Source organism: Chrysoperla carnea, chromosome X (assembly GCF_905475395.1).
Source record: "Chrysoperla carnea chromosome X, inChrCarn1.1, whole genome shotgun sequence".
Lineage (NCBI taxonomy): Eukaryota > Metazoa > Arthropoda > Insecta > Neuroptera > Chrysopidae > Chrysoperla > Chrysoperla carnea.
The window spans coordinates 25,388,720-25,414,081 of NC_058342.1; the positions used below are offsets into that span (position 1 = coordinate 25,388,720).

Here is a 25,362-nt window from a genome sequence, read left to right on the forward strand (position 1 = left end):
TTATTAATAGTATGAGAATGTTAGAATGAGAAGGCGTAACCAATTTCGTTCGCGGTATGCCTGGGGTAACGGGTTCGATTCTCGCCGTCACAACAAAAATTAATTTAATTAATAGTTGTGAAGGGCTGGTGACCTGGTGTTGTGCATGGCATAAGCATGCAGGAGGTGCATTCAGCATCTGAAAATAATTGAGGTGCTGATCAGCGGAAAAGGTGGTAAATCACATATATGGTAATACAATGGGCTCTATAGCCTAAGCGTGTCCTTCGTGGACAGCCAATATAACCTAACCTAACCTATGAGAATGTTTAACACAACTTTAGTGTAACTTGTATATAGACGATGTGTGGCGGTCTTATAATATTTTTTCAACGTACGTTTATGCATTGTTACTAATTTAGAATAAATATTAGTTTAAAAATTATTAAATCGAACCAAATTATACAGTAATAAAATCTGAGGACAGTAAACTAATAATACTTATCCTAATTAGCACTTAATCGACGTTTGCATAATATTTATGAAGTGTAACAATTAATGTTCCTGTAATTCTCAAACTGTTTTTTTAATTGCAATACATTCAAATTTATTTAGCCGAATTTTGTTTCAATGAGTGTATCCTACCAATGCGTTCAAACATAAAGTACGTTTTTCAGAACAAAACGTTTCAAGGATATAAGAGCGCCAGGGTAATTTTGGATGAAAGACTTGATTTTTTTATTATATGAAGTTGGACTAAGTCTAAATCAATTCTGAAAATTGTATTTATTTAAGGTAGTACTATCGGTAATAGACTTTGTATTCAGAATTTAATGAAACTTGGCATAGCCGTCCATTATTATATCATAATTAACCAGTTAAATTTTTAGGGGCCTTCAGAGAACTGAAAAAAAGACATTTTAAAGATATTTTAACATTGATCCTTATGAGAAATCACAGATTTTATTTTATTTCACAAAACTGGACGTTCAGATTTTCAGTTCTCTGAAGGCCTCTAAAAATTTAACTGGTTAATTATGATATAATAATGGACAACTATGCTAAGTTTCATTAAATACTGAATGCAAAATCTATTACCGATAGTACTACCTTAAAGAAATAAATGAAAAAAGCAGTAGATGGATGATATGTTTTCATAGATTTCTCTAAAACTAATCGGTGGAAATTAAAAAAAAAAAAATCATTTAAATTAAAGGTAAAACCTTAATAAATTATTGAAAACAAAAAAACCCGTTGAGCCTGACTAATTAAGGATGTATGAGCACGGTAGTAGGAACACAAATTTAAATAAATATATTTTTTCAATTTTGGTGGTGAATTATGTTATAACTTGACAATATAAGACGAAAAGTAAGAATAAATTTTGGAATAATTTTCAAAATATTAAAAATTGAAAATTTTGTTTAATTATTTAGCTTTCGACGTTTCAAAAATCAAGGCAGACTTTTTGCAAGAAAAAGACCGTCTCTTTGAGCTTCCCCATTTAGCAAATAGCCCCCATCCAAAAAACATAAAAATGTCAATTTATATTGATTATATAGATCATAATTATAATTTTTCTAATTACTTTCTTTTAAAATCAGGTGAAAAAAAGTTTTTAATTAGTATATTTAATGACTATCGACCTTGAGACAGCCACCCAGTGTCCCTAAACAATGGTCTCTCAAACAAAATGATATTTTTGTTAAAAACCATCATAAACCATTTTTAAATTTCTTTAAGGTAGTACGACCGCCAACTGCCAAGGTAAGTTTAGACTTGTGGTTGAAATTATTTGTACCTTATTTTCAACTTTAATGACGAATTTTGTTATAACTTCATGAATGTAGACGAAAAATAACAATAAAATTTTCCATATCTGCCTTGGTTTTTCGTAATATCGAAAGCTAAATAATTAAAAAAAAAATTTGCACTTTTCGATATTTTGAAAATTAATCCAGACATCGAAATATTTTATTCTTACTTTTCGTCTTATATTGTCAAGTTATAACATAATTCAACATCAAAATTGAAAATTTATACCTATTTTTTAAATTTGTGTCCTCACTACCATGCTCATACATCCTTAATTAGTCGGGCACAACGAGTTTTTTTTGTTTTAAATCAAAATTGTATATCAGAGTATTGTTGTAAGACGAGTTGGTTGGGTTGAGTTTGTCGACTATGGAAAAGTTGGTTGGGTTCTGAAGTTTTTAGTCCTTGTGTTCAAAAATGAAACACTATTATAGAAATTTTTCAGTCTATTTTTCCGGGTCATTTTTGCTTCAAGTTTGACAACAAGTTTTTAGGAAAAGGGCCCCATACGATGAAAGAGGAAAAAAGGAATAGTAGAAAAAGAAATTTGTACGTATGTCCCCCGGTACGAAAACACAAAAAAGTCCACCGTTCTCACCAGTATAAATCCGGATTCCAGTGTTTGTGACTGCCCAAAATTTAACTCTAGTTCCACGCCTGTTCTCAGGTAAATTAATGGTAAAATAGGTCTAATTTTAAAATAAAAAGAAATTTTCGCGATTTCCTATATTTTTACTTGTACCTTCAATTCATACTTTTCCCATTTTCTATAAAGCAACTTATCTCCCTTTTTGCCATCGGCTGTCGACGTCCTTGTATATGGTATTTAAACAATTAATTCTGTTAGTTAGTTTATCGTTAAAAAACCTTACATTTTTTTGGATCTCTCTAAACTAAATCCCCCTGCGACCAATTATTGACGTATTGATTATAATCATGTGGTATAATATTGACTTATTGATTTTCCGTTATTTGTTTGTTAACAATGTGTTAATCGATATATCGTCGATACAAGATCAAAATTCATCATTTTTAGTATTTAGTCTGATTTTAGAAACTGTAACATCTTACAAAAAAAAAAAAATTTGTCAAATAACGTCACCTTTTTTAAGAGAATAAAATTTTAGTGTTTAAAATTTTGTGGATTAATTTTTGAAAATTATTTGGGTAAAAATGATAATTTTCTGTGATTCAAAAGTTTTTGACTGTAAATGAAAATTTGGGCACAGTCGAAACGTTTTTTTTTTAAAAAACATTTGTTTTAAATAATTTTAATTCGGTTTTATTTTTTTGTTATAGAAATGAAGCGAATTTTACATATTTTGGGTTTTGTTTTAATTTGTATGTGTTTTGAAAATATTTTTGGGGATAATTCAACTGAGGAAAATACAGAAAAATCATTAATTGTGCATCCATTACAATTAAGGTATGATAAAATAATATAAAACAGTGATAATGACAGTGACAAACAGAGTTAATGGTTTAAGTACCATGTTAAGATGTTTATGAGTGTTTTTTAACTTTAAAGTTTAAAACAAAAGTTGTTTGTTTTTTATCTTTCAATATTTTTATGCCTCTTTTTATATCCGGTGTTATAAATTTAGTCTAAAGTTTGAAACAGCTAAAAATATTAACCGAAGTAAATGTAAATAAAAATGATAATCAAGTGGCGCGCTGATATTTTTATATTTCTATTCTGAAGTCCAAAAGTCGCTTTGAGTTCGTGCAGAGCTGTCTTAAGATATTCAGCGCCCATCGGTCAATGACTTTATTGCGCCCTTTCTCATACAGAAAACGACACAAAAAAACAAAAAAAAAACTATTGCAAAACTTTTTTTATGTCAACAACTGTTGTCCCAAAAAGGTTAGCACCCTTGGGCTGCGAACTACGCTGAATTCCTGTCTAGCAAAATTGATTTGTTAGTTTTGTTACAAATAGCTGTCTTTTAAATCATAAAGAGATGTTTTTTCTATAATTAATATTTCTAAACTGCAGACTAAACTAATAATACCCTTATTTAAATTTGATATAAAAAGCTGGGCCCCGCTTGCCTTATTCGTAAGGTTATACTTAGTTTCTGTTCTAGCAAAATCGGTTCGTTAGTTTTAAAATGTGTTTCCCATTTTGAGGAAGTAATAAATGACGACGTTTAATTTCAATATGAATGTTTATTGATATAATATATACAAATAGCTCGATCCGGGCTTAATTCCGCTCCCATAGTTACCGTAACCCGTGGATACTCTGTTACCCGTGGCTAAAAACAACAAACAACAAATTCCGTAGAAAAGTTGTGAAAAAAATCAAAAGTTCTTAAATTAATATTAGGAGAACATGTTTTAAAAATAGTAATTATGCCTAAAGTATTAGGAGAGCATCTGTAAAAACTAACATGTTTGCCTGATAAACTTAAATTTATGATATTTTTTCGTTCAACTTATTTGTCTAACGTGTTTTTTCCTAAGCGGTACATTTTTAGACCGTGAGTATATTTTTCGTCAAACCTAGACATAATAAGCTTGAAAATGAGGGGTGAATCATGAATTTTGATAAAGGAATAAAGCAAAGGAATAAGGAGTAACCAGATCCGTCCGCGGTATGCTTAGGGTAGCGGGTTCGATCCCCACCGTCGCAACCAAATCAATTTAATTAATCGACAATAAAGTTTTGTCCTAATTTTCACCCTCGCGGGTTCACTTTATAATAAAAGTTGTTTATTTTTTTATAAGGAACATTTTTTATACTTAAACTTTTGTTCTATCTCTAACGGTTTACAAGATTGATCCATGTTGCTTATTTACGAACTCAACCTCACTCTTTTTGTCCTAAGTACGCTATAAAAAATTTCAGCTTGATATCTCTTTTAGTTTTTGATTTATCATATCCACAGATGGACGGGTGGGTAGACAGAAACACAACCGGAAATGAACTCTTTAGGTGATTTTATGAACACCTATACCAAAATTTTGGTCTTCCTTTGTGGAAGAACAAATTTACCATTAGATGTGGTAAACGTACTGTCTCAACAGATCTGGTAACGTAGAAGCGTGGTGTCTATCAAGGCGACAGCCTTAGCCCGCTTTTATTCTGCATCTCCCTTATGTCCTGTTAAGCGTTACAAACTTGAGACTAAAATTAGTATACCTTGATATATATTACATATATACAGGTTATAAAAATATTAGCATGTTCTTTCCTGTACCCTTCTTATGTAATATACAAAAATCAGTAATTTTACATAATTCTTTTCTCATAGGCAACTTGCTGTGCATAGATGTAACAACATAGAATGACTTTCACGTATCTTAATGTGTAAACAATTTTATAACAATTAATCGCGTTAATCGCGAATCGGGAATATCTTTCAAAAACGAAACATTTTTTCAAAACTAAAAATACTGCTGTTGGGTTCAAGATGATAAAAATATTATCGAATAATTTATGAAAATTCAGACAGTTTTTTGTGTTAAAGGAATGGCCGGGCTATGGAAAATGATCATGGATATGAATATGACCATGGACATAGCGATCATGATGCCCAAGAAGAAATGAAAATGATGACAGAGGAGAAAGAAAGTCGAAAAACTGAGAATTGGGGCAGTCAATATTATGATTTTTTGATAAATGAAGGATCTTATAAGTTTTGGGCGGTTTTCCAGGTATATGTTTTATACTTTTAACTTCTTGCTCCAAATTCCTAAAATCCAAGCTCTAATACGTACCCCTTCTTCTAAATCGAAATCAAAAGAAAAAACTCATTTCTTTATTATTTACAAGTTATCTATCCGCTTCGCTGGATTTTTTCAACTTTAAAAACAAAGACTACTGCGTTTCATAGTCTTCAATTCCCTTGTCCTGACTTACCTCTCTTTTTGTTCATAATTTCATAGATTTTAATTTTTTTGTGCGGAATCCTATTTTTTTGAAATGTCACTCGCCGATAATGTAGCTTTATACAGGTGAAATAATTTTTAAAATCGGTCAAGTAGTTTTTGAGTTTATCCATTTTGGACATCTTGAGCTACATTATAGCAATTTTCGTAGGATTATCCAATTGTTTTGAAAGTAAAATATAGCTCATGTTACTCACTGATAATACGTAGCTATATATTAGTGAAATAATTTTTAAAATCAGACCAGTAGTTTTTAAGTTTATCCATTACAAAAAAAAAAAAAAAAAAAATGAAATGACCAAAAAATTTTTCAACTCTCTTTAATTTAATCCAAAGAAAAGTATTTTGAATTTATTGAAAGTTGTTTTAAGGTAAATTTTGATAAAAGAAAATTTTAATTTTCAGCTTGTAACCGCCGCACTTTTAATATATTCAGCATTTGCCGCTATTTATTATGCAAAATTCAATTTAGTTACCGCCGATTATGATTACGATTACTTTTATGGTAGAAGTTTTGATTCAGAACCGGTTACAGCATCACCATGGCTAGGATTAAGCTCTCAAACATTTCAAAATATTTTAAATGCAATCTCGTCAAATCGATATACGTAATTTTTTATAAATATAATAAATAAAACATTAATATTTAGCATACGATCAACAATTTTGAATCCATCAGCTAAAAATTAACGTTTTATAACTAAAAATAAAATAAAATCTAATACAGGTGATTCGTAAATTAATGATAATCGTGGCTATATACCAGTGTTAGGGTTATCTGAGATTACATTAAGGTTGTTCTGGTATGATATTTCATGTTTTTCACTACCTTTTATAAGCAATTTGAATTACACAATATTATTTATTTATACGATTATTTAAAGTAGTAACATTTACGTGATACAAATATTATTTTTATTCATAACTTGAAATTCAATGAATATAAATTAGTTGCTAACTTGCTAGTCATGTGACGGCCGAACTACTTTAAATGAAATAGTCAATAATTTGTATGACACAACAACTAGTGCTCTATAAATGTGAGTAAGATCGTTCGCCATTTTGGTGCTAATATCAAATAGATAAAATGATCTCAAATACTATTTTTAAGTAATAATGTAAGTTTTATTAATTAATAATTTATTACATTATATCAACGCTACACGAAAATTAACTCATTAAGGTTATTTATGTAGTTAATATTTGAAATAAATATCAACTCTTCTTAAAAAAAAACGTATTAATTAATAAATTATTACTTACAAAAATTTACTTACTTTAAGTTAGTTTTGTTTACTCACAATTTAAAGAAAATAAATTCGATTAAATTTAATGAATATACAGGATTCCTATTTTGTGAAATTTGTGAAAAACACGAGGAAAATGTGAGGTAACTTACGAATCATCTGTATTTTAAGAATTTTGTGTATAAACAAAATATAACAATGCAACGATGTATATTTCAATTTGGTTATCTTGAGTTGATACTTCGAATTAGTATTAGTGCCATCTATATAATAAAACAGAAATTAGGAAAATTTTAGGAATTTTAAAAGAAAAGAGTATTTATAATATAAAATATGGGTTGAAAAAGTATCTTCTCAACAAAACCAAAACACTTGATGTAAACACCAAAACTAATGATTTTTCAATTTTTATAAATAAATGTATTCTTTATTTAAAATTTTTGTTTTATTTTATGTTTTATAAACATTTATCGCTCAATTTCATCCTCTTTGGAAACCGCCCCTCTCTCCATCTTTTTCATCCTTTCTCCGTAGCCTTTACTGTGATCCCTTTCGGATGGTACATAGTTTTTTAATTATCAATAACCGCAACTTCAACTTCATTGCCATCCATAGATAAAAGAATAGTAAAATATTTATTGCCATCCCTCCCCTGACATAGCTTACCGTTAATTATGCTTTTGAATTAATCCCATCTTCCTCTTGAATGGGCCACGTCGTTTGTGAATGCTCCCCAACCCAACAACTTTTAGGAAAACAAATAGTCAAGCACATACGCCGGGAAAAAATTTGTTAAAGGATGTTCAAAGATTATTTTATATTTTTGGTAAACTCAAGAATTTAATTTTTAACATTATTTTTCAGCTTTAAAAATAGTGTTTTAGAAATTTTGCCATACATTTATTTCTTTATTTCGCGGAAATGATTAACTTTGCAAAAAAAAAAATCACTATTTGGTAAAAAAATTACCCAAAAAACCTAAAATAACTTTATGTGGTTCAAAAAATTGTCATTTGACAGTTATCAAAACTTTATCGTTTAGTAGTAGCGGAACCCTAAAAAAGTAGCAACAAACATAAGAAAAATATTTTAACTTCATGCCCTAATAAATTATATCGTGTGTATCAAGCTTTACAAACATGGCCGTGTATAACGAACATTTACGATCATATCCGAACAATACATTTATTATAAAAAAGTAGACCTTATTAAATACGACATAAGTGTCAAATTAGTTCAAACAATACACAATATTAACAAAAAATTTTTTATCCAAAAAAAATTTCGTTTATACAGAACGGGAATTTGACATTTTAATTTTTTAATCGAAAGTGCAAACAAATTACAAAAACTAATTTTAGTTAATTTTTTTTTATTTAAATAAAATATGGCTCAAATTTAAGTGTATTTTAAAATAAAAAATTGTACATAAATGTATTTCGATGTGTGTAATTAAATAATTTTTAACAAATTGTATATATAAAAACATAACAAATTGTATATATAAAAAAAATAACTAATTAATAATAAAAAGAAAATGTCTTAAAATTAGATAGTAAAACCTGTGAATTATTTTAATATATTTGTTGTATGGTGTTATGTTATTTATTAGCAATGGATGCAAACGGAAATGGAAAAAAATGTGTCCCAAAACTTCGAGATATATTACGCAGACAAAGACAAGACTCTGATGTAAGATATGGGTTTTGTATTGTAAACAAATTTTTTTCTAGGCTGAGATGTTTTGCCAATTGTTGGTGATATTATAAAAGTTAAGGTTTTGAGATGATGGAATTTATACTCGTTAATTCAGAATTTTCTGGTCTGGGAAGAACTGTTAGTCTAGATTGAGTTTTGTTACCTTAAATTGAATTTTTTTAATGATTTTAGGGTGAATTTAAAAGGTTTGCGAAATAGAATGGTTCTTAAACTTGTTTAAAAGTATAACAAATAATAAATCCAGGATGACAAACGACTTAGAAAACTTGAAAACACTCCATTCGTATCAAATTCCAAAATCGTTGTATATCGTCTCTTCACCGTAATATTATTCCCTTTTTAGTTACTTTTACAGCGTCCAGGTTTCCTCATTCCTCATTCATTACAATTTTGTAGATTTCTCTTAATTCTCCATTACAGCTCTAAAAATGTTCACAAGAATTTTTCTTCGAATATCTTAAATTTTAAAATATTTTTTGGTAATTATTTTTGGTTTGAAATACTTAGTTTACCAACGCAAAATAGTATCAGTTTCCAATCGAAATTCACACTTTAATGCCCTTAGTTTCCATAATTTTTTCCCATCATGATTGTTCCTGAATATTGAAATTCGCTAACGCTTTTATATGTTTTACTTTCGTTCTCTCTAAAAAATTTTTAGCTATCTGTCACAGGAACAAATTTTGATTGTTATTTGTTACATGTTTCCATAGAAATAAATTTTAAATATACTAAATCAAAGCTCACTTTAACGATCAGAGAAGTCTGTAATGGAATGATGGCTAATGACTGTCGTATTTAAAGAAAAATTTATTATACCCTGTATTTATGTAACATATATCAAGGTATAATAAGTTTAGTCCCAAGTTTGTAACGCTTACAAATCTTGATGCTACGAACAAAATTTTGGCATTTCAACAATTTACTCAGTCAATTGTTTGTTTTCACTTGTTTGGACTAATTTCTGTATACAACATCAATTAATTAGCCGCCTCAATTGGTCGGTCAAAACAAAATGTGCTCTTTTTTCCCTGGTCCTAATTGCCACATTTTGGGAAAGCAATGGCGTTTCATGGATCTCATATGGATTCTCCGTTCTCCAAATCAATTTTGCATATTAAAGCCGCCAGAGAATGTGAAGTGGGCTCCACCGATCTTCAAAATTTACTTCCAAAAATTAAGTTCAATGTCAATCGTTCGAGCGACTGTTTGGTGACGATACGACACTTTTGGGTTCTGGACAACGTTTTCTGTGATCGCTTCAACCAGTTAATTGTAACGTCTTGGTGGTTGATTAACGGCATGATGACGATCTTTCATTCTCCCATGCTCAACAAAATTTGACATCAAACGACGAATAAGGTTGTCAACCGGTGCCTGCTGTCAGCTGGTGTTGATATGCTCGTTGAATTAACACAACTGAACTTGTTTCGGTGTGAAGCGGATTCTTGGTTAAAATTGTACTGAATTGACGTTACAAAAACATGTTTAATGGGTGATTCTATGAAAAAATGCATGCAATGCAATTATAAAATGCATATTAATCATGCTAATTGCATATTTTTAATTTCTTATAAATCAGACTAGGTCACAAAATTTCCTGACGCTCTAATGAATCGAATGCCGAAAACCGTATTCAAATACGACTTACTGCTCAAATTTTTCGAAATTTATTCCTTCGTTTCTTCGTCTATTTAGTAATTTATCTCAGTCATTGATTATCAGTCAGTCACTGATGATCTAGTACTGGTCTCTTGTCACTAGTATTAGCCTGTCAAATTTTTTTTTTACAAATTTTTTTTTTACAAATTTTTTTTAAATTTTTTTACATTTTTTTTGTTTTAATTATTTGAAAAAATGAGGATGTATTAAGGATGAGAAGACGTAGTAGATCGAGACGTAAAAGACTTAGAAATGTTACGAATTATGATCAAATTATCTCATCTGCTGATTATGTGTATCGTAAAACGCGTCGTCGTGTTCCGTTGGTAAGAGAATCCTTTTTCCAAAACCAATTTTTTTTTGTCTATGCAATTAAAAAATGTGTAAAGCTAATTGAAATAATTTTATGTTTTTGGGACAATATTTAGCTGCGAAAATTCAATCAAAATTTTCAATTTTAAAATTGGACATATACATTTGGAAACACGCCATGAAATAATTTTTACCATCAAAATTAATCCAATTTTATGAATACAAATTTTTATTATTTCTTGAGGAGATTAAAAAATAATGGAGATAGCGTAATTGGGTCCCTAGAAACTACACTTTTCTCTAGAAACGTCTCTCGGTGACGGGAGTTTGTGCCAAGGTGAGAGGCATCGCAGAAAATTTATAGTTTCTTTAACAGAACTATTTCCAAAAAGGGTTGAGTCAAATGTTTCGGATTCAAATTTTCTTTATCTAATTTCTTCCAGTATTATAGTTAAAAATAACATGAATATGTATTTCAACGTCACTCACAGACTTCCTACTTGTGGGATCGCCCGAGACCCGAAATTATTAAGATAGGAGTTAAACCGACAATGTAATTTCAAAGTATCCAATATCCTTCTCAACTTTCTTAGTCACATTCAACCAACAACAGTCAAATGGTCTTTGCCCTCTGCGGAATCGCAGTAATCAAGGTGGGTTTGTCATACCCCGTCCCTGATTCCCTGACTCGAACAAGAGAGCTATTTATCTTTAGAATTCATCGTAAAATTTCAGTTTTTGAATATCTTCTAGGGTGATTTTTTAAGTTGAGGTAATAATAATAATAAAAAATTAGAAGGATACCTCAAATGGGTCCCTAGGACCTACACCAAGGAGTTCTCTGTGTCCTCTTTGAGAGCAACCTGTTACCCGAAGGCGAAGCGCCTCCAGGTGAGAGATGCTATTTTAAGCAGATGAAGCTATAGGATTCTGTTGAAATCAGACGCCACGAAGGAAGCCCATAGGTTCTCCGTCGGGATTTCACCCAGGATTAATGGGTCCAAGGTTTCAGACCCAAACATTCTCAACTTGACGCCCTACAGATTTCTGTAGGTGCAAATAACATGTATGCAGGTGTCATCGTCTTTCATACAGGTCCTAAAAGTGGGATCATCAAAGATCCCCATGTTATGAGGATGGTATTTCGATAATCGACAGTGTCAAGAGTTCCACCACTCTTTTCAACTATGCACTAGTAGGTTTCAGACGAGCACAGTCAAATGACCTAGCTGTGGTTATACACAGTTTGCCTTTGAGGTGATCAAAATTGAGCGAAAGATGATAACTTTTTTGAGCAAAATTAAGCTACTTAAAAAATAATTCAGCATTTTAGGCTAAACATCTCAGACTTAACTTAAATCTAATTTTTTTCTTATGTTTGTTTTCTGGTATGATTTAAAAATAATTTAATATTTTTTCAGGGCGGAGGAGGTCAAGAATGTCCCGATATTGAATTCGAATATGCTGACAATGATACACATATGAATGAAATTGCCGAAATTTATACATATACTGAAAATGCTGAAATGAACATCAACATGAAAGCTTATGATAATTTAATGTTTCGTAATCCATATGGTGGAGGCCATTGTTGGCAAAAATTGAATAGAGAACAACGATGTGCATTCATAATGCGTTTATTAGATTCCTTAGAATCATCCCAAATATCAATTAGGATGCGTGCACTTAGATGCATACTTTATTTAGCTCAGGTAAGAATATTACATATTACAAGGTCAGTAATAGGTCAAGGATAGTATTAGGAATGCGACGCGAGTCCTACCAAACCAACGAATCTAAAAATAAGGTTCCTCTAAAACTAGAACGAATGCTTAATCAGGTAAAAGCTAAGCGTGGTAATTAAGTGCTAATTAGATGCTTGCAAGAAATTAAGATGAAAACGATCATAAATAAGCTGGCGAACCAGACCTCTTGTTTTTTCTCGAGAAAATTGGTCAAACTCGTACTTGAATAAAAACGATTTGGCTCGAGTTAGTTAATACTCTAGCTACCTAGTTAACTCGGTGCGATCGAATAATTTCGGCGAATCAAATAAATAATGTTTAACTAATTTTTTGTATTTTATATTAATTAATTGTTAATATTGTGCTAATAGCACGATACTCGAAATGAAATGATTTTATTTCGAATATCGTGCTATTTATTTCAGTAACTATGTCTCAACTCGAAGCCTATGTCTCAAAAATTTATTTTTCTATTTTCTTAATATCTATCCTCCGATATGAAGTTAGCCTTCAATATTGATAATAAAAAAGAACGAATATAAATAACGCAATAATTTTAATTTCAGGGATGTTGGGCTGAAGTTCAATGCGACAGAGAACAAGTTGAATTTGCCCGTCAAAATGTATTCTTAATTTATGAATTAGGTGTATTTCATGTACTTATCGATTTATTATGTTATGAAATTGAGTAAGTGTTCCTGAAACGATTTGCAGCGGTTCACACGATTCAATTTTATTTAATTCTAAATTATCTTGCAAATCCGTATTTTCTAAAGAAATGTTTAATGTGGTCATGGACGGTTTTGATAAATAAACCTTATCTTTGATGAGTACCCACAAAAAAATCCAGTGGCGTGAGATTTTGAGAGGGCGGAGGCCATTCAATGGCACCTCTGCACCCAAATACATCTATTCGGTAAATTTTCGTTGTGACAAGCCCCTTTCATCATCAAACTGCTCACGAATACTTAGCATGATATTTTCATGCAACAAATTCAAGTAAACATCACCATCAGTCACAGTGTTATCAAAAAAGAATCCAGTTAAACCTTGCGCTGACAATCAACCCCACGCTGTAACTTCTGGTAAATTTAAATGATGTTCGTCTGTAACATATGGATTCTCTGTTGCCCAGTAGCTGAAATTGTGGTGATGGTGACAATCAACTCGATTGTGATCCATCGGTGGATCTATCTGAAACTCCCTTCTAAACCGTCTTTGCTCTTTACGTACTTATATAATTAATTTTATGTTTGTTTAAAAACTTCCACACGCGCTCTCCCTTTTGTAACCTCGCGCCTGTAGGCACGTGCTTACTTTGCCTTATTTATAATCCGCCTCTGAGCGAATCACTCTTGGGCGTTGTATTCTAACGTGTATTAAATAAAATTGAATCGTTGTGAATCAATTCAACAATTGTATAAAATGAATTACGATTTTTACTTATTTTCAGTAATAGTTCTGTGACAAAAGTAGCATTAAGAAAATTATTAGTTACATCTGCTGATTCATTAGAATTACGTATTATATTAACAATATTATATATTATAACGGAAGTGATGCGTGAAGAGAAAACAAATCCAAATTCTGAATATAAAAATTTAGTGGATTCGTTTGTTACGGATTTAGCTGAGAACACGTACGGTGGTGGTGATTTATTAGCTGTTAAATTATTAAATATGGTTACATCATTCTGTAGTGGGGCATGCCCACATTTTCCAATTAAAAAAGTTGTACTGCTCTTGTGGAAAGTGATTTTGGTATCGCTTGGAGGGATTGATACATTACGTCAACTTAAAAGTAAGTAATTTGTTGTTATTCGATTGTCATTAAAGTAGTACGAGCGTCAAGGCAAGTATTGCCTTGGTTTTCGAATTATCGAAAGGCAAAATTTATGGGTTAGTTTCTATAATAATATAAGTAGCCAAATAGAGGTTTTTTTTTGTAGTAATTTTGTATTTATTCCTTCACACTATGATAAAACACATCCTCAGTTTAAGAAGTGTTTTATTGGATTAATTTTGTTTTAAAGAATGTATTTTTTATTAATTTATCAATATTACAGTAGGTTAATTATCTCGTAAAGAAAGTCTTAGATCCAAATTTGGTAAAAAACATTTTCTTTTATTTTCTCAACTTATTCAGGAAACGAAAGTTCTGCAGATAATTAACACTCTGTATATTTGTTCAAACTTAACTTGCGCCTTCACTCTCTCTTTTTGTTCTATCTCTAACGGTTTAAAAGATGGATCCTATGGACCCAAGACCCAATTGACCTATGTTGCTCATTTATGACCTTAACCTCACTTCTTAACGTTCTAAGTACGCTTTAAAAATTTCAGCTCGATATCTCTGATCGTTTTTGAGTTATCATGTCCACAGAGAGACAGACAACCGGAAATGGACTAATTAGTTGATTTTATGAGCACTTATACACAAACTTGGTGCTAAATTTATTATACCTTGAAATATTTCATGTCTACATTGTATAAAAATTATAATTTTAATTTAATAAATTTTTAGAAGAAGTGCGTGAAAAATATGGACTCGAACCATTTACAGAAGACAGCTTAGAAGTAACGAAACATATGCGGTCGTCAACACCACCAGCTAGTGCTGCTGATTTATTAGAAGCTCAACAAAATTCTAAACGCACAGCACGACCATTTCGTAGAGTATGTTTCATAAATTTTTATTTTGTAAAAGAAATTTGACTCTAATATTGAACCTTTTGCAGAGTTTAATGAAACAAAGTTCACTAGATGAGAATGAGTACGACGGCGATGAACAATGTACTGAGTATGATGATGAAAGACGTACATTCGACGCATCAAATGGTGATGCAATGAATAATTCTAGGGCAGGTGGTGGACCTTCGTCAGGGAATGACACAAGACCTCCAACACCAGTTACAACCGAAGCACCTCCTCTACCGATTAGAAGTAAGTATTCGCTAAACAAAATCATCTTACAGTTTTATTATAAAAATTTTTTGTTATGTTTTGTAGATTTACCGTGGGTTCCAAAAGTACGTCAAAAAGATATCGATCTATTTTTAGATAGTTCAAGATTAAAGTTTCTAGGGTATTCATTACCAGAAGATCATGAAACACTTGCTGGTTTACCATTGCCGATTCATGAAGGTGTCAAAACTTTAAAACGTGTAAGTTTCTTTTATTTTATCTCATTCACTGAGATCAAGAATTTTCGTCTATCTTTTCTATGTTGAATACATTTCACAATTTAATTTTAAACTTAATATAACAGTAAAACTTCGTTATAAAATTAAAGTGTGAAATTATACTTGTACCAAAACGTGATCCATAGCTGTGTTGCATGTTCATAAGAACAAAAAAATTCGTAGTGCAGTAGCAGATATTGCAAAAATAACACATTTTTAAGAAAGCCCTTTTGAGATTCTCAAAAAGCTTTTATCAAAAACTTGGTTATTATTTTCAGCACATGTATACATCATTATCTGAAATTCAAATACAAACTGAAGAAGAAATTGCACGTAATCCAATGTCAGCATCAGAAGGGGAAATCATACAAACACCAACAGAAATTTTATACCAAGCTATCTTACCAAATCTACCTCAATACATGATAGCATTGTTAAAAGTATTGTTAGCTGCAGCGCCAACTTCTAAATCACGCTCCGATACCATTAATATTATGAATGATGTTATTCCTGAAGAAATGCCGTGAGTACCAAATCTTTTAAAAAATTTATTTCGAATATTTTTATTCCTGTATACTTAATTTCCTGAAAAATTTGTGTAATACAAAAAATCGATCGCGATTGAAGTATGAGTCGGATTCGCATGTCGCAAATTTTATCTGCGCCTCTGTGTTTCTCAGTGGCATCGTAGCCCCTAAACGGTCGAACCGACTTGATTGAGATTATTTTATAGCTAAGTTTCCAAAAATCGGTATAAAAGGAATAAATCGCATTTGTCGGGGGTTTTTTAAATTTTGTAAATTTCACTTGTCAGACTTTTGTACGGAAATTTGGTATAAATACTGGAGCACTGTAATCAGGAAATATTTCATGAGTTTTTTGCGTTTATTTCAGAATGACAGTAGTTCAGTCAATGGAATTAGGAATTGATATACATCGTCACAAAGAAATCATTGTGAAAGGTGTATCAGCAATCTTATTTTTACTCCTGAAACATTTCAAATTAAATCATGTGTATCAGTACGAGTTTATTTCACAACACTTGGTCTTTGCAAATTGTATACCATTAGTTTTAAAATTCTTCAATCAGGATATTTTAGGATATGTTGGCTCCAAAAATTCGTACGTATTATCTAAACCACAAACAAAAGGTTAAAATAGTAATTTTATTTTCAATTTTTTTGTTTTTGGTAGAATTCCAATGCTTGATTTTCCTGCATGTGTGATTGGTGAACATCCTGAATTAACAACGGAAGCAATTGAAATTGGTGATTCAGCCGCATATTCTTGGCGAAATATGTTCTCATGTATAAATATGTTACGTATTCTAAATAAATTAACCAAGTGGAAGCATTCACGAATTATGGTAAGTTTTTCCTTCAAAATTTGATTTATGTTCGATTTTTAAATTCAAAATAAACTCTAGCTTCCGGCCTTGGCTTAGTTGAAAAATGTATAAAACTGCATCATACTATCGAAATTTCTAGTTTGTTACTTAAATTTACAAATTGATTTTCTTTTTTCCAGATGTTAGTTGTGTTCAAATCTGCACCAATATTAAAAAGGACATTAAAAGTCCGTCATGCCATGACACAATTATATGTATTAAAATTATTAAAAATGCAAACGAAATATTTAGGTCGACAATGGCGTAAATCAAATATGAAAACAATTAGTGCAATCTATGCAAAAGTACGTCATCGATTAAATGATGATTGGGCTTTTGGTAACGGTACGTGTTTTATAGGTTTTTTTTAAATATCGAGTATCAATAAAATTGGTTTTATTTATTTTTACAGATTTAGACGCTCGCCCGTGGGATTTTCAGGCGGAAGAATGTGCGTTACGTGCGTGTGTTGATCGTTTTAATAATCGAAGATATTTCAATAACAAGGTAAGCATGTTTTTTACGATCTTTCTATGAAAAAGAAAATCAACATTTTAAACTATTTAAAACTCAAGAACGGCTGGACGATATTAATGATTTCTGATTTGTTGAATTCATGACTGCCCCGAATAACAGAATAACTATTACAAAGTTCCCCCCGCCCCGTCTAAGGGTGATGAATAGACTCGACTATTTAACCGATTTAAAAAATTCTTTCATCTATAGAATGCTACATTGGCAGCAAATAACATGAGGGGGGGGGGTTGTATTTTATTTTTTTTTAAATTAGCTTTGCGCACAAACAAAATTTATAAGACATGAAATTGAGAACAAAAGGGGAGATAAATGACTGAGTAGACAGAATTCGGAACCCAATTCGTTTGGAAAATGCTGCCTCCTGTTTACACGAGCGCTTAAAATGTTTGTTATTCTCGAAGGAAGGCAACTGGACAATCAAAACAAAAAATTGTCGTAGCTCGAACGCCTGATGTTGTTGTACTTGTATTAACAGTAAGTCGCGTGGTACGTTTACACAATGACAGAGGGTCTGTTGCAGTTACTGTCTACGCCAACTCGCACTATGTAAGCCCAGCTTTAGTAAAGAACCAGCAAAGACATCGATTATGAATCATGTCCTTTTATTGTTGAGTTATTCCCTCAGTTCTTTTTGGGCGATATGTGTACGTGCACAATATTTTTGATGATTCGATAATCTTTCGAACGATAAGAAAAGTCTTATTCTTGGTAACCAAATCATAAACACGAGCTCAATACTTGGCCAGTATCTAGAGATTTAACTCCTGGAATGTTTTTGTTTCCATAGATTCAATTTATTAACATATTTATTTTGTTTTTTGTTCTAGGACTCCGAATACGAACCAGTTGATAATAATTTAGCAAGTATATTAGGTCGTGTTATTGAATTATCCGATGATTTTCAAAAGAATTATGAATTATGGTTACAGCATGAAGTGCACAAGTCTCAAATTGATTGGGATCAGTTAATAATTAAAGAGGGCGAAAAATCAGTGAAAAATATTTAATTTATTCATTTAATATTTATAATAATTCATTCTGATATTCAATTATGATTATTGATTTTTTTTTTATAATAGGAGGAATTACGCCATTTTCGTATAACGAAATTTTACTGTATTAGATATTTTCAAAAAAAAAAAAGACTCAAAAAAAATGTTAAATTTTTTCAGATAATTGTAAATATTTTGAAAATAATCTTTAGTATCCTAAAATTTGCATGGAAATTACAATTTTTTTATCAGAGTAGCGCTCGGGCAAGATGATGATCGCCCTGGAAAATGAAACATCTGGAAATTTGAGAAAAACTAGAACTTTGTATGAAATTATCATCGCGCCTCGGAATCAGAAACTCGATAATCCGTTCAAATTTAGTTGAATTGGAACGAATGCTTCTATTTTTCCGAATAAAAATACTAACAAAGAGTGTTCGAAATATATTTCCCAAAACTGAATAGATTTATACAAATTGAATCTTTCTAGACACAGTTTAAAATGTTTTCTTGTAAATGACTTCTCTTTCAAGGTCGTTGCCTCGTTACCTACGTAGAGAGCGCTACTTTTTCTCTGAATCAAATATATACTAAAATGGCAAAAAATTCATTTATTTATTTTTTTTTAAATAATTTTCTTGTGTGAAACCTTAAAAATTCTCTTTTTTTATTTAATTTATACGTAATGATTACGTTTTAGAAAGAAAACGTTTGTTTTTTTTGGTAAATCGAAAAAATTTTATGTAAAACTATTTGCTATTTGCAATCAACACACGCCTGTACTTTTCTTCCGTTTATCATTATATTAAATTTCTTCCATTTTAAAAATGTTATAAAATCAAATTGGATGTTTTCTATCGGTAAGACTCCAAATCTGAACAAATTGCACGAAACTTCCAAATTGGATATTTCAAGAAACATTTATTTTACATCCCATATTCGAAATTTAGCAATTCAATCGCTGCGATTTACTTCTTTTTTCAAAACGTTGCACGTCGTTGTAATTTATAACGCATCGAATCATTGAATAAAATTCGATTAGAAGGGGACTTCTGGTTGATTAAAATAGTGATCGCTAACCGGTCCTAGAATTAAATTAATTATAACTACAACGACTAGTTTTCTGAGCGTAAAATGTACCTAATTTGGCATATTTTCCCTATCTGACAGTTTTGGAGACATTACCCAATTACCTTCTTGACAATTAAGAGGAACTTTTGAGAGAGTTAAATTCGTTGCGATTTAATTGCTATTTTAAAAATGTATTTTTGAAAATTATGTTTAAGTTATTTGAAACTGTGAGATCCTTGAAATTATATTTATTTCAATAAAGGATCAAAAAGAAAAACTTCTTGTAAAAATAAGTATTGTACACTTTTCTTTTCCAAATTTTTGAGTTATTTCGAATTTATGTATTTTCAGTCACTTTTTAAGAAAATGCAAGGATTCGATTAAAAAGTAGGAGTCTTTACGTACTAGGTATCCTGATTGGTGAAGCGACAAATATTAAGAAGCAGTCAGAACGTAAAATATGACAGATAACCTCGATAAATACGCGGAGCTTCTTCTAATGGCTTCGGGATCCTAATGAGTTGTCATATCTCGAATAGGATTCCTAGTACGTGAAGGCCTAAATCAATAATTATGTTTGAGTTGCATAAATAAAATTTCTACAAAGAAATTGTTTTAAAACTTGACAATGGTTTGAATTCTTTAATTCTGATTCAGGAATTAATTGATTTCGATTTAATATACAGAGTGCGCAAAAAAATGTATACACTTTTATGAAACGGGCACAATGTAGAAGCTAACCATTTATCGAAAGTGTACAGATTGTTGATCATTGCGGTCCAGACACAGCTGATAACGTTGACAAATGAATTCTAAAACTTTCTTAATCGTTACAATTAATATTTGGGCACTTTTTTTTCAAAGGCTTCTTTCATCTCAATGGTTGTAGCTGGTCTTGTGCTATTAAACATACGACCACGAGAAAAAGTTGCTTGTCAACCTTATTTTCTAGGAATTCGCTTTCCTATTTCGTTTCTGGAATGGTTTTTCAGGACATTCTCTGCAATTCTCATAAGTGTATACATTTTTTCTGGAACATTCTAGTTTTTAATGAGCTTTTGAATTAATTTCTAAATTAAATTCGTTGAGTTCAATACAAATTTTATACACATTTTAGAAACGCATACTTAGTAGGATCGAAAATTATGTTTTCTTATTATTTATTTACGTGAAAATTTATAAAACGCATTGTAGGTGTTAAAAAAAAGCGCATGATTGGTTTTAAAATTTTCGAGAAAACAAAGATATCAACCATTTTGAATTATATTTTATAGAAAACAGAAAATTGTATATATTTTAAACAAGAACTGAATTATGTGATTTAATAATTTGTTAACTGTAAAAGCTCGATTTTATCAACTTTCAAGTTTAATCTTTGCTTAATTCAAGTTTTTGATAGGATGTTCCATTGTGGACAAGTGACAAGTGAAAAAATATCCCGGTTAACAAAAATGAAGAAATATTCCATAGTTAATTGTTTGCATTCGAAAGGTGTTTCGTAATTAAAAATAATATTTTAATTACAATAATTTTGGATGGATTTTCGACACATTTCAACCCTCAGATCATCTATGGTTTGAGAATCATTAGTGTAGACCTTTGCCTTCATATCCAAAGGAAAAAAATCAATAGGCGTTAAATCGCAAGATCTAGGCTATCAATTAACGTTTGCTTTACGAGAGATTATTCGATTGCCAAACTGTTCAAATATCATTGTCATTTTCGTTAACTGGAAAGTTCTTAATCAAGAACATATGGAGAGGGTAGCAAGAAAAAAGGAGCCTATCTGGGCGAGACCTAGTCCTAGATCATTGCGTACTTTGTACTGCGCATCAGGCTGTCTTTTGTTTTCAATTTTTTTTCTTTTGTTTCCAAACACTTAGACAGCCTGATGCGCTGTACAAAGTACTCAAAGACCGATGACTAGACTCCGCCCCACATGTCAAAATACATGGCATTCTGTATTTTAATACCATTAACACCAAAATGGCGGCACATTTAGAATAACATCGAAAATTGAACACTCTTTTATCATTGAAATGTTACTTCAAATTCAGTTAGCAAAGTTGATGAAATCGGGCATGAAAATTTTAATTATGTAGTTTTAACTGACACTTCTAACATTTATATACTAATAGAAAAAATTCTAGCCCTGCAAGAAAATCTCATGGCAAGAGCTGGATAGTGACAGAAAAGATGAGAAATCGTTTCCTCTTCCTCTCCACTGTGCAATAATCGCGATAAATTGTCAGGTCCAGGCGTTCAGGGTACCTGTCGCCTAGCCAGTGTCCTATAATAGCTACAAAAAAATCTACAGGAACATTCAGCATTATTATTAATGATTGGATATCGTCGAATATCTGGGATTCATATTCTGGAGAGATTTTCTACTAATTATTTTACATAGAGAGCTTTACTTTAAATCAAATCGTTAGGTTAATTTTAAATTGCAGTATGTAATTCTTGATTCTTTTAACTAACATCCACAAATTTTTTTTTTTAGGTTAAATTCTGCATGCTTCTACAGTAAAACCTGGTTTATTTCGGATAAAACGGAAGAAATACTAAATTCTCTGTCTCAGATAACACGGAGGCTAGGTTATTCGAAAACCGGATAAACGAGGTTTTATTGTATTTTTTTAACTTTTAAAGTACGAGACGACTCCATTGTCTGCAGCGACTTTGGACGATTACTATACGATTTTATTGGATTTTAATGCTAAGAAAGATTCATTATAATGTAAAATGAAGAAGGTATCTTTTTTCTTTTTATTCAATAAAAAATCACCTGAGTCTAACAGGTATGGTTTACATTTTTTTTACTCGTGGCGCTAACATCTTACCGTTAAAATTCAATAAAATTAAGAGATTAGACATTAAATTAAAAGGGCTTTGACAGCGATCCACTGACGCGCTGACCATAGCACCTAGTATTATATTTCATAGTATCTTCACTTTAGCAAAACCGTGAGCAAATTTTCGTTGCCGCCGTTATAACGGGGCAATTTTTTTTAAAAGAAATATGTATCGCTAACAATTGAAAAGTGTTAAGGTAGTTCGGCTGTTTGAACAAGAACGGTGATGATAGTTCAAAGACCCTTGATCACAATAAACACACGTTTGGGGCCTCTTGTGGGGAAAAATTTTGAACTACTTCATTGTAAAATTGTGATTTTTAACCGGATTAATCGGTGATAAAGCTTCTAAAAGGTTTTCATCATGAATAAAATTTATCACAGATTCTTTTTATGCAAAAAAAAAAAAAAAAATTTACTTTACGGCGCTTTCCAGAAAGAAAACATAAAAAACTTTGGTTTTTGACGCTTTTACGATATTTTCAGAGCATTTTGTTACATTTACGTCATACAAATTGTCTATTTTACGATATTTTTAGAGCATTTTATTACATTTACGTCATTAAAATTGCCTAGTATTGGCTAGTTGACTAGTCACGTGACGGCCGGACTACTTTAATTAATTAACAATACATTTTATAATGCGTATTATATATTTGTAACGCAGATAGGTAAAAAGATTTAACAAGGAAATATCGTGATTTTTTCGTTAAAAATATTGTCTCATCACTTAGCAGGGCCGAATTATTATACTTTTTGGTCTTAGATATGTTTTTCTATTTGAATCCCCTTCAGTTGTCTTCTTTTATTTACAAATCTTTTCGAATTGGCAATTCGATCGGACACTTCAAGAAATTGGGAATTAACAGAGACCTACAGTATTTTTAACGGAAGTATTATAATAATTTCTGTATTTTTGTGGTAAATTTCTCATATTAGTTTTTAAAACAGGCATAATAATTATGTATTCGAATTGTACAATATTTTTTTAAAATGATTCAGTGTTGTTTGATTTATATTATAAACGAAAACAAAAATTGGTTTGATCATTTTTTTTTCTGCAAATAAAGACAAAAATATTACCTTAATATTCGTTATCTCTTTTATTTTTACCTTTTTACAAGCTTTTATTTAGTTTTATCTGTCCCGTTGTCTGTCTGTAATCAAATCTTGCAAGTCAAATTTTATCCACTTCCCGGTTTCCGATTAAGCTGAAATTTTGCATGCACATTTAGTTTGGAAGACAATGCATGGTAAGGTTGTGGCGTCCTGATTTTCCCATCGCTTCCACCATATTTAATATATACACTTTTTTTAGTCTTAAATTAAAAATTTTAATAAAAATTACTTTATAAGGGATAAGCTTTTATTGTACTTAAAAGTAGAAAATAATTTTATCTATGAGTTAAAGGAGGAAGTTAAGAGTTTTCGAACGATATGAAAAAAAATTCAATGCGATGATTATTTCAAAATTAAGATGGAGGATTTTAAACCCAGAAGTGTCAATTTTGATTGGGAAGCAAATATTTTGGTCCAAAAAGCTCGTATGGAAATTTTTTTATAGCTCATTTTCAAGAAATATAAACAAGCTTTCCAGTGGTTTAAACCAATTCGTTTCTAAATAATTTTTAAAGTTTTGGTTCGCTTCTAAACTTAATATAAAATTTTAGGGATAACATTTTTCACCCTTTCAACCCTCCGTGCAAAGCGACAAGGGGTGGTAATAATTTTTGACCAATAGATGTCAAAATTAGAAAGTACAAATTTTCAAATGAGCCTTTGAAGTTCCGAATTCGATGATTTTTCGCAGAGATTCAGCTGTTTGAAATTTAGGTAAATTTTTGTGTAAAAATTTTGTTCCCGTGTATTAAATGAGTGAAATTGGCGGACCAGTTCTGCATTGATAAAAATTCAAGCATAATTAGTAATAAGCTCTGGTTTTTTCATCAGATTATGAAAAAGTGTTTCTAGTTTATATCATAGAACACAGATGGAACTACCTAAAACTAAATTTATTAAAATTAGCATATTAAATTTTTGATAATAAATCAATATTAGGTGTAGAATGGAAAAATTTCAAATCATTTACACTTATTGCTAATTTTGGATATCATCGAAATAAAATACATTTTTTTTATACTTTGAACTCACTTTGAATACAAAGTATCTTAATTATCATTATATAATATTGTTTATTTTGGGACTGTTCAATCTAAATTTTATACTCTGTATATATGTAAAATATATCAACGTATACTAATTTTACTCCAAGTTTGTACCGCTTAGAAATATTGATGCTATTAACAAAATTTTGGTATGGTTGTTCATAAAATCATCTAATTAATCCATTTCCGGATATCCGTTCGTCTGTCTGTCGCTACGATAACTAGAAAAACGAAAAGAAACATCAAGCTGAAATTTTGATAGCGTGCTCAAGACGTAAACAGTGAGGCTTAGTTCGTAAAAGTGCAACATAGGTCAATTGGATCTTAGGTCCGTAGAACTCATATTACAAACCATTTATCCATCCGTCCGTCCGTCTGTGAACACGATAATTCAAAAACGAAAAACGATATCAAGTTGAATTTTTTACAGCGTATTCAAGACGTAAAGAGTGAGGTCGAGTTCGTAAATGAGCAACATAGGTCAATTGGGTCTTAGGTTCGTAGGACCCATATTGTAAACCGTTATAGACGGAACAAAAGTTTCAATGTAAAAAATGTTCTTAAATAAACAACTTGTGTTTGAAACATTTTTTCGTTAACATCACTGTTTATCCATGAGAGCGCAAATTAGGCGCAAATTGTAAACTAGTACGTGTTATATGGGAATATCAGTTATATGTGTAATGTGACAGAGTAATCAACACCGTCTATACATGGTATTTCAACAATTAACTCAGTATTTTTTTGTTTTCACTTGTTTTTAAATAAATATTTGAACAATGCAGTGTTAGTAGAATTTGA

At 30.7% G+C, this 25,362-nt stretch overlaps 2 protein-coding genes across 3 annotated transcripts; both read left to right on the forward strand.

The window, feature by feature from the left end:
- The first annotated feature begins 3,095 nt into the window (after positions 1–3,095).
- On the forward strand, positions 3,096–6,300 carry LOC123303023. The gene is made up of 3 exons (XM_044886117.1): positions 3,096–3,220; positions 5,268–5,454; positions 6,094–6,300. The coding sequence occupies exons 1-3, from the start codon at positions 3,096–3,098 to the stop codon at positions 6,298–6,300; spliced, it is 519 nt and encodes a 172-aa protein (XP_044742052.1).
- Positions 6,301–8,475: 2,175 nt separating this feature from the next.
- On the forward strand, positions 8,476–19,934 carry LOC123302489 (striatin-interacting protein 1 homolog). Of its 2 annotated transcripts, none has more exons than XM_044885431.1 (13): positions 8,476–8,627; positions 12,050–12,340; positions 12,940–13,061; positions 13,827–14,173; positions 14,897–15,048; positions 15,111–15,315; positions 15,382–15,536; positions 15,833–16,077; positions 16,449–16,676; positions 16,749–16,920; positions 17,082–17,286; positions 17,354–17,448; positions 18,306–19,934. In XM_044885431.1, exons 1-13 carry the CDS (start codon positions 8,526–8,528, stop codon positions 18,483–18,485), a joined length of 2,499 nt encoding a protein of 832 aa, XP_044741366.1. In that variant the 5' UTR covers positions 8,476–8,525; the 3' UTR covers positions 18,486–19,934. The 2 variants fall into 2 exon arrangements, with proteins under 2 accessions (XP_044741366.1, XP_044741367.1); XM_044885432.1 differs by having other exon boundaries at positions 13,833–14,173.
- The last annotated feature ends 5,428 nt before the right edge of the window (positions 19,935–25,362 follow it).